The sequence below is a fragment of the Ruditapes philippinarum genome, unplaced genomic scaffold, assembly GCF_026571515.1.
Source record: "Ruditapes philippinarum isolate M1 unplaced genomic scaffold, ASM2657151v2 ctg14336_1_1_1_1, whole genome shotgun sequence".
In the NCBI taxonomy this organism is placed as follows: Eukaryota; Metazoa; Mollusca; class Bivalvia; order Venerida; family Veneridae; genus Ruditapes; species Ruditapes philippinarum.
The window spans coordinates 1-11,397 of NW_026865014.1; the positions used below are offsets into that span (position 1 = coordinate 1).

At 32.2% G+C, this 11,397-nt stretch overlaps 1 protein-coding gene across 1 annotated transcript; it reads left to right on the top strand.

The window, feature by feature from the left end:
* Positions 1–3,092: 3,092 nt before the first annotated feature.
* Positions 3,093–10,894, top strand: LOC132727556 (uncharacterized). The gene is made up of 4 exons (XM_060713104.1): positions 3,093–3,685; positions 4,397–4,555; positions 5,913–6,068; positions 10,414–10,894. Exons 1-4 carry the CDS (start codon positions 3,116–3,118, stop codon positions 10,507–10,509), a joined length of 981 nt encoding a protein of 326 aa, XP_060569087.1. The 5' UTR covers positions 3,093–3,115; the 3' UTR covers positions 10,510–10,894.
* Positions 10,895–11,397: the final 503 nt, after the last annotated feature.

Sequence of the window (11,397 nt, forward strand, 5' to 3'; positions counted from 1 at the left end):
AAAAACATACATGTTGAATTATACTGATGTGGTATTGACCTTGAAGTGACCTTGGAAGGTCACAATATTTAATTTGCTACAATGGCAATAACTATAATCTTTAGTTACAAATTTGATTTTTTATATTTGACAAAATAACACATATATCAAAACAACATGTAAATTCTTCTGTTATGACCTTGATTTTTCTATATAGATGAACTGTCCAGGATAAATTATTGAAATTTCCGTAAATTGACATAACTTTGTTATTTATTGACGGATTTGGTTTATACTTCAACCCATCTTAATTGATGAAGTGTTTTAAAATGACCTAAATTCTTAAATTGACCATAACATTCACGGTAAAATGAATAATAGTTGTCATTTCTTTTTTATTCATTTACAGATTCGAGTAAAACTTGGACAAAAGCGATTAATGAAATATTCTGATATGACCATGAACATTAATTGACCTTAAAGGTCAAATTATTTAAATTTACCAACATTGCTTTAACTTTGATATTTATTTATGATTTCTTTTATTCTTAGACAAAAGACCACTTATTACAAAACAGGCAATGATGATTAATTTTGACCTTGACCGTCAAGACAGTACATTTTTTATTTGAATATAATGTCTTTAATGTGTTGACCCTTATAGTAAGAAAAAATTGTAGATAAATCTTTTGCGACTATTTTGGTATATGTGATTGCCTAGTTGACCTCCATTGAAGATTAATTAACCATGCACTTAGGGTCAAAACTGCTTCCACAATGAAGGTCATACAATATCGTTAAGATAATTAAGATAAAATATTTTTCAGACAAGTTACTTAATTGCGTCTCTACCTTAATTGGAAGATTATTTTCATTACAGAAACAAATTTACATCCGGGCGTATTAAGCCCTCCCTTTCGGTGCTCTTGTTATTGAATTCGAACCAAGTCTTAAAATTCTGCTAACCAAGGGAACTATATCATTCACTCAATTGATACCAATAAAGTACAAGAAAAGCATTGATGCAATGCATCAAAGGGCGTCCAAGCAAGAAATGCAGCAAGTGAAGATGAACTAGTACACATATGATGACAAGATATTCTTATAAACTGCCAGAAATGTATATCACTTATGAATGAGCGGACGAAAGACATTGTTCATTATGAACTTTGATTGGCATGCTAGAGATTAGAATATTACTTGTTATTTCTATATGATCGTGGTTATTAATAGCAACGGATATACATGTATGGAATCATTTTTAATCCATATGTATAACGCATGATCAACACGTACCACACCTTTGTAATTGTCCCTTATTATGTTATCGCTATTAGCGAAGACCCCCTCTTAAGGTATCTGTTCACACTTTAAGTAAGTAAAAATATTACACTGGTTATATTACCATGTTGATCATGTTGAGCATAATTGTTTATTATACAATAATTGTAATATCTATTAATTTTAATAAAAAAAATACAAATTTTATGAATATTGTTTTCTTTTCTTTTTTGTGATTTATGTGCTATTTTAATACTGAGTTTTTACTACTCTTTTTTCAAAATTGTAAAATAAATTTTAAGAATTCAATTGTCATATTGACCGAGGATTATAAGTCAAAACTTAACTGGAAAAATTCAGTAAATTATGGTTTATCTTTCAATATATAATATTGTTTATTCTTAAACCATGTAAATGTACATTAAAATTTTGTATTTTTCTTTATCATTTTTTAAATTATCAATCAATTGAATAATTCATAAAATCTAATTTGTAACTTTGAATAATTCCTCGGCATCTTTACTAAACACGGATAACAAATTAAATGTTTCAAAGTTGATAATGTCATTTTAATACCATAAAAATGTACCTTTTTCTCAATTATTGTACATATCACGGATTTATATTACATATAAATCCGTGTACATTTTTATTGTTTTTATCTCATATAGATAAAATGAAACATGTTTTTGTTGTTCTTTTTTCTAATTGTAACGATATCGAACATCTACTCCAAAACCGGGAGAGACCGGACAATAAACGTGTGGTACTATTCGCCGGTCACTAGTAAATCCCGGTCAAAATAGACCGGGAGAGACCGGTAATTACCGATAGGAGTGATAAATAGATATATCTATAAATAGATTTTTGGAATATTTAGGTCATCAACTGATCATTCTAGGATACATGTACAACAATAACATACCATGATAACCCACTGTGTACTACAAAATGATAAATAAAAAAACCCGAAGAGCGCGATTTATTGACGGAAAAGGTTATTTCATTTGAAAATGTTTGCATTGCGAAATTCTCCAGTTCGCTATTCATTGTAACATATCGCGACATTTCATTCTTAATTAATAATAATCAAGCACCCTCATACCGATCTGAATGATCGGCTTTTATTATGACCGACTAAAAGGCTCGAGAAGTTGCTGTCGCCCTTTCACAAAATCTGCGCCGCGCTTCGGCGCGGACGCCAAAAATAGATAGAGTTATTCCCTTTGTTAAAAATCTTTACAACAGAAGACAGAGTTTCTGTGTAACATTTTGGTTCAATAAACTGTCAAGGTTCAATAAACAGTCAGGATTGATAATGTTAAACATCTATATAAACTTTTTACCAGACACATTTGAAATGTGATACCAGAAAGCACGTGCTGTGTCATAGAAATTGTTTAATTGATTTTGGTGCCTAAATTCGCAAACTTTCAACCAAAAATCATCCCGTTCGGTTTGCGTAAATTAATTTGTACGCTGCTAATAAAATGAATATTTTATGCAAACAATTGAAATGCTGTTATGATTTATATTTATTATTTACTTGGGAAAAAATTTGATTGCGTATTTATGTAAATACGCATCTTGTCAGACATGTCCAAATGTACCCCAATTATCTACTTCTGTATTGAGGAATGATGCCCTTTTCTAACAATGAATATGAGGTGGGAGATCTAGGGCCTACATAACCCTTTTGTGATAGTGACCATGTCTTTATTGTTAGTCAATGCCATTTACTCGGCCAATCTTTCTGGGCATAGAACTGTTTGCGTTCAGCCGTAATTTAAATCCATTTTCATTGGATTCTACAAATGTAGTTACAATATTTTTCTTTTTTGTTTCCCTAGATCTTATGATGGCGCACGAGGTACATTTGAAGAACAACAAATACCGACAGTGGGTCAAGGCAGGCCTAGGCTTAGGTTTCCTGAAAGAGGGACTAGCACCATTTTGTGATGACATAGGAAAACAGCAGCACAAAGATATTATAAACCAAATTCAAGGAACAAAGACTCCTAAACCAAATGTAACATGTGGCGTCTGTCAGATAACAACTCTCCAGCCAGACCATGTCCGAGTCTCAAAAGGAGTGTGTCCATTCAAGCAAGATAAATGTAACTGTTGCTTTCCAAATAATAAGAAACCCTGTCCTAACAACCTATGTGGTGCCATCTATGACAGCATTATACAGAATCATGCATCAATACCACCGGCACCTTTTTGGAAAAACAGCGATGCCCATGATTGGTCCGTTGACCCATGGAGTGTCTGTAAATGTTTTATAAATGCTCCCGGGTACAAGGACAAGACATCAGCATTCGACGTTGACTGCTCGGGGTTACTACATGTTATCATAAATAACAAATATTTTCATAATCATATTGGATGCAATGTAACAGGACCAAACAATCTTTTTTCAAAGGTAAATATTTTTGTATATTTGTTGTTTAATTCTAATCTCTTACAACATCACTATAATAAGCAAAAATCCGTCACTGCACTAATGTTGAATATGGACCAAATCTTACATGAAAGCTTGAGATTCTCTTACAAGATTTAAAATAGTATTTAACCAATAACTGCACTAAGGTGACTTTATTTCTATATACCGGTAACTATGAGACTAGTGTAATTGTTTTGTCTGATACGCAATTTACCAAGATGAATGTTAATTCATAAAGAATTACGCAAGAAATTTTATTTTTATAAGGTGTAAATTTTTAAGCCAAGCTTTAAATTTTCTTTGTTTCCATTATCCGTGCTAGTTTGGGTAAGGTAGTATATTGATGTCCCTAGTCCGTGTACGTGTGTTTGTTCATGTTGTGTCACATGTAGGTCGGTAGCTCAAATTGCTTGAGCTAGTGTCACCAGACGGTACAGAAATGTCGATCGGCAAAGCATGTGGACTTGTGCACCTAGAGATTTGTGCGCGGATAAATTCGTTTTGCCGTATCCGTTGTGTATTCTCACTATTGTGCTCGAGGTCCTTATCCGAAGCATTCGGGTAACGCGCTTAACAGTAACTGTTTTAATTATAAGAGTCTTGTTTAGTCTCAGTGCTGAAAACAGTATAATCATAGATATTGCTTATAATTATGCGTATATGTTCAACTTAGATTTGTTTTCCATTCAGGTACGACAGTACAGAAATAAGATTTTTCACTCAAACAGTATGGAGTTAGAGGAAAGGGATGCTAACTCTTTCATTGATGATATGATAGCAGTTCTTCAAGATGGAAAGGAGCTTCTTCATCATCATGCTGCACAACAAGCTGTTGGAAAACTCCAAGATGTAAGTGTAAATATTTGCATGTATAATTTGAAATCCTGATGGAGTTCAGTTATATTCTAAAAATACACATCTCTTAATTGAGGTATTCTTTAGGGTAATTGGAAAAAGTGTTCGGAATGGTTTTATTAAAGTCAATTTTAAATTAACAACTGCGTTAAATTAACTGACATTTATGAAATAAAACTCCTCAGATACATATAAATCAGTATAAAATACGAAACAGAATGTGATTTTAATTTTAAGGTATGAAAAAAGAAGTAAAGAAAAAGTCTGACTATCAGATACCTATACCATACATCCTGTCATAAACGTTTTTATATAAGTACAGTAAAAACTCTGAAAACCGGACCCTCTGAAAACCGGAATCCTCTGAAAACCGTACCATTTTAAAAGTCCCGTAATTTCTCCTTATATGTTCATTGAAAAAAATCCTCTGAATACTGGAACCTCTGAATTCCGAAAACCGGACAATTTTCTATGGTTTCTAATGCTAAACATGCATAAAAAATCCTCTGAAAACCGGACAGCAATTTTAAGTGACAACTTTCTGTGCATTCTAATGTAGATTAAATTATAATCTCAGCTGGTGACATGTTCAATTACCAATTAAGGATCACCTCCTTTTATCTATGCAGGTGTGAAAACACTTGTCAGTTTATGTTAATTTCTGATTGGCTATTAAATTAAAGCTCTTTCATCATAATTGTGTCTTTCCCTGTAAAGGCATGATTTTTCAAAATGTTTTAATTTTTTTTTAAATATAAAATGTCAAGAATAATTGGGAAACTTGTAAAATGATTTCTGTTTTGCTTAAAATTTTGACCTTGAAGTTATCTCTGGTTTGATATCAATTATTGCAAAAATAGTAATACTAAATTCCATTAATTACATATTTCAAAAGCCAATTAAAAACATTTATAATTCAGACAATGTGTTGTTTTAATTGCTGATTTTCATAATTATATTCATGGATTTGCATAATAAAATTACTTATGACATTTATTGCAAAAATAAATTAAAATATGACTTAGACAAAAGGGTTGAAAAGTAAATACAAAATGATTGAACAAAGTCATTGTTCAAACACATCACATTAATCAATAAATGTATAAAACCTCTGAAAACCGGAATCCTCTGAAAACCGGACTTTTGGTCAAGTCCGGACAGGGTCCGGTTTTCAGAGTTTTTACTGTATCAGTGAAAAAATTAAACAACAATCAATTGAGATAATTTAGAAATAATGTCTTACCTATTATACATAATATGTTGTACGAGTATATAAGGGTGTATATCATAAATTGAAGAGCTCTAATTTTACTTCTGAAAGAAAATAGAAAATAATTATTATTTTCATCAGCTGAAGAAGGAGGACTTCATTATTACAACTGAAGGCTTTGACGAAATTCTCAGTCAAATCAAAGAAGCAACAGGAAATGCTGCAACGAAAGAGGAATATGACGAGCTTAAAAACAAAATATCTGACCTTGAATCTAAAATTTCAAAAGCACAAGAGGTAAAACTTGAAGTTTCTATCAACGGTTTCCGATTGATATTCCAGTACATGTACATACAACCATGGTAAATTTTTAAGGACGGACAAAGTTAAAATCCGAATGCCCCCACCCTAAAGTGGGTGCAAAAAAGGGCCATTATGAAACCACAAAGCTTTCTAACACCTTTCTGTACAAGCTAAAGATATTGATCTTCATTTAGATTTTTCCAGTCCGTCAGGAAGTTCGTTCATCATTGGCAGATGACACCTATTGATTTTGGGTTCAGTAGGTGAAAAATCAAGGTCATATTGACCGTAAATGCTTAAACTATCTCCGAAGGATAACTTGAGTACGCTTTGGTCTAGGATCATTGTTGATATGGGGATTGATAACCTCTGACAGATGACTCCTATTTATTTTAAGGTCATTACGTCAAAGGTCTCAGACCATTTCCGGATGATTACTTGAGTATGCTTTGGTTCAGGATCACGAAATTTCATAGGGAAAGTGATTTTATGAAATTACGTCATAATCTTAGTTGATATCAGCATGTACATTATATGCCACTTTACCAAGGACGCTGCACCTTTTTCTATCTCATGTATTCTAAAAAGCCTTCAAAGGACTAAAATATAATAATATTTTACTTGGCTATCGTTCAAGAAATTGATATAGTATCTTATTCCATTATGAAATATTAGATTTCCCAATGTCATTTGCTACGATATATTTATTTTATCTCATATATTTCAACTCTCCATAAAATTACTGAGGTATTTCTTAGTGTAATTTTAGTGACTAAAATAATTATGAACAAAAGTTTTTTTGATTATATTATCCAAAAATTATGTAATACAAAGATAAGCAAGGGCGTGCCACTTGAAATGTTCCCGAAGCTCGACTCGGTGAAGGATACATGACATTTGATTAACATTGAAGACATTGTTTCAAAGTACAGTACCACGTAATTTTTTTGCTGCTCTGGCTGAATAACAATTATGTAAACTGGACATGATCACCAATGTACTTTCAAATCATGACTTTTGGCATTCAAGTATGACCTTGGAACCTTTGTTCCCTACATTTCGTCTTACAGCGGCATATTTATGCAAAATATTTTAGTACATCTATGAATGACAGAATCGTTGGCCAACTGTTTGGGTACTTTTAGAAAATATTTTGTTCTGAGTGAAAGCATGACTTTGGTCTTTGATCTACATCATCAGCTGGGTATTACATGACTCATTCTCTCAATGTGCCATATATTTATGCACAATTGGTTTAAAAGGCATCAATTATTTCAAAAGTTATAAATCAACTTTCACATTAATATCATGATTTATGTTATAGCCACAACCATGTGGCCGTGCTCTTGCGCATGCCACAACCTTTTCAAATTACACATTTACGCGAAGTTATTGTCGTTCCAGGACGGTGACATTTGCGATTAACAAGATTTACAATTTTTATCCCAGTAGGTCAGTCAAAACAGAGAATTTAATACCACATGATAACAAAATAGACGACAAAAGTCCTTACACAGGAGCATCTACTGAGCACGCCAATCGCCATGTTCTTGTCGGATTATATAAACAATTGAAATACTATCTTCATGCACACAGCTCGACAGCAGTTTGTAGGCTACTGTGCAATAGTCACTATATAACTCTTAAAGAAGGAACAATAACTCTATTGTTTAGAAAGGAGTTAATTCCATGAAGAAATATTTTTCGAATGCCAGCCTGGATGGCGATTCCTAGTACTCTTGGAAACACTAAGACGTGTTTGTTGTTTTTTTTGTTGGTTCCCCACTAATGAACTTTAACAAAATTGTCTTTCTGGATAGAAATGACCATGATCTTTGGGCTGTTGAATTGGCACTCAGACACTACACTTCTCAGTATATGTTCTTGCGCAATTGAAATTGACATAAAAAGTAACCATACAATTATCATGGTATCTCTGTTTGAAGAATAAGTAATAAAATAAAGTACATCATTCAAAATCCGTTATTAAGTCGTGTATTTATGCTTAATTATTTAAAAATCCAACTTTTAATGACATAGTACTAAAATGAACTTATTTCAAGCACTTTCAAGTCTTGAAGTGTTCAGCTTCAAACCTGGGTCTTTCTCAATATGCCACGCACTAATGCAATTTATTTAAAAATCCATCCAAGAATTACAGTTATGGACGGGACTTAAAACGGACAGACAGGGGCAAGTTCTTACTTAATGACTTGTGCGGATGTCTGTGATCTTCATTAATGTTTCTAACTCTAACAACAGCCTTTTTTTCCTCCCATAACCAATGACTTATCCTAAAGGTCGTGCATATACGGAAATAATCTCAACGCCATTATTGTGATCGCAAATATCCCTAACTGACACAAGAAGACGCTCGGACAGATAGACAGACGGACAGACATTTGAGCAGGTTCTCCTTCAGGGCGATACAAAACCAATTTGCAAACCATCGCAATAGAACATTTTAAAGAATATGTTTTGTATTCATATGTTTTGTATTCTTAGAGGTATAAAAATAACATCTAAATGACAAAGTGAACGCAAATATGACTCGCATTTACACTGTATTACATTTAAATTGTATTACGTATAAATTGTAACTTTTTTGCACCATAAAGTTTGTAGTTTTAATGGATGTTTTTCAACGTCTGCGCTTGTAAGTCTTAATTAGTATCATTGCACTTCTAATAAAAGATAACAAGCCTTGTAAAATGCCTTCTTTGGCTTGTTTACTTTAAATATAATACAGTGTATAAAACATAGGTAATTGTCAGCCATTTTGAAATCCAAGATGGCTGCCTAAATATTTTTTATTGTTTTTGCATCTATTCTTCTCGTTCACTCTTCAGCAGACTAAAATTAACAAAGCCTTCAATTAAAATGCCAAAAAATGTGTTTATATCTCGCTCATTTGAGAATTAAAGTAAATTTTTTTAAAAAATCAGTGACAGCAATTTTGAAATTGATTTTTAAAGGTCAAGGACTAAAAATACTGCTTTGGTAGAGGAAATAAATGAATTCAGCGTACGCGAAATAGGCAAGTAAGCCCAACTACTAGTACCTGCTTGTACTGAAAAATGCCGTTAGGATGAACATTTTCCCAAAATAAAACCAGTCTATACTGTCAGCGTATAAATATTTAACTTGTATCTCACTTAATTTACTTTGCAATAAGTGATAATTGACATTTTATTCATTCTAATCCAAGACAAATGACACTTGTGATATCACCAACGTGGTGAATTTTAGTATGACTTTGCTCTGTAAGTTAGCTTAAGTGTTCATAATCCCTTTAACAACTTGCCGGCATCTAAACAATGCAATACCATTTTAAACAACCTTTACAAGAATGATCCTTTTGGAAACATATACAAATGACAACAGTCACATAAGGTAAACAATTTTAAGAGGAGGTATGTAAATATCTCAGAAAATACTAAAAGCAAATTGAACGTGCTGTGGCCCAAACTGTCCTTAAAAAGTAATATAAATCGTTCCCTTTGTTATAAATGCAAACCTGAGGTTATATGGCTAAAGTGTTACATATTAACTATGAAAAATCGGCTGAGTGATGATGGGTCAAAAAGAGCCATGCTAAGGGTTCACGTTTACAACTTAAAATTATGTTGATAAGTGACTTGACAGAGGACATATTAATCATACAACTATAATGTTATACCCTTCCTTTTTCATCTCGCTGTAGTATTTAGCACTCAGAGTTGAGCGTTTGTGATGTCTTTTTGTGGTGTGGCAGTTATGCATGGTTTGTTAACCAACATTTTGTTTTAGGAATATTTTGACAAATCTTTACATTTACATATAGGATTCTTAATATTTTAATGTTACCTTACTGATGTATTATCTAGCAATTGATCACAGGTGAGTGATCAAATACCATACTGGTACGTAGTGCATGAAATGTTTGAGAAAGCTCAAACGCAAGTTTTGTTATCATTCAAACTAAAGACTACTGCAAAATAAAAAAACAAATAAAAAAGAAGCGTATCAATGTGAAAAGGGTTACTTACATAATTATAAAATTTAGACCTTCTATTATCCTTCACTTGCATTAATCTTAAGTAAAGTATGCACGATTGCACTAAAAACACCAAATTAAAAGAAACAGCAATGATTTAAAGATTAATTTTTATATTTGAGATAATTCAAATATCCCAGCACTTCATCAGTAATAATTCAATTGATATTTTTGAGAAATATTAAGACACTGTGTGCTAGACAGACTGCCGGAAATTCCAATAATACTTTGTACTATCATCATTTTTGAAAATTACCAAATTAAACACACTTGTTTGTACTACCGGTATTATTTCTGTTGTAGGAGATAAAAAGACTCAAGGAAGAAGATTCTCCTCAACAAAAAAAACAGTTAGAATATGAAAAGGCTAAATCAGGTAATTTATTATATCATCATTAAAAGCAAAAGAAAAATCAGATATCATCTACGTTCGTGTGTGTATGTACGTCAGCTGTACCAAAAATAGATAAAAGGGTCCTCAAATTGTAAAGTGAACAAAAGAGTTCGGTACATAACTATAGAGTACAAGAAAAGCATTGATGCAAAGTATCAAATGACGTCCAAGCAAAAAATGCATCAAGAGACAATGAACTAGTAAACATCTGATGACCAGATGTCTGCTTGTAATCTGTTCAATGGTTCATTGGATTTTACCAGAATTGTATATCATTAATGAATGGGCGGACGAAAGACATTGTTCATATTGAACATTGTTAGGCTTGCTTGTCATTAGAATATTAAATGTATATTCTTTGGAACAAAAATAAAACAACAAAAAAAACCCCCAAAAGTGAACAAAGTCTGTTTTCTTTTATATTATAAATGTAACAAATATACAAACAGTACATAAAATAGTAACTAAGGGGACTATTATAGCAATATTACAAACATTTTTCCATGTCAAACTTAAATAAGGGTTTCTATTAATACCCTGGACTTAAGATACAGTAGTTATATTTCTAAATACTTAAAGTAGAACACACGCTGGAATGAAGAATTTGAGATAAATTTCAAAAAGACCAAATGCAGGATTTGCAGGTAAAAATGTCAAAAGTGCAATAAGGGCCTTAAGAAGAAATGAGCTATTAATTGAACGGAAAGAACCTACGGAAAAGATAATTTCAAAATGATAATTTTATGATATAACAATTCGTAAAATAAATGGCTTACGTTAAAAACCAGGAAACAAAGTGATCCCTCGGGAGCATTAATCACAACAAAATTACAAGAGAATTGCAGACTCGGTTTGTTTGAGTCTGTACATGAGGGATAATGAATACTTGCAAC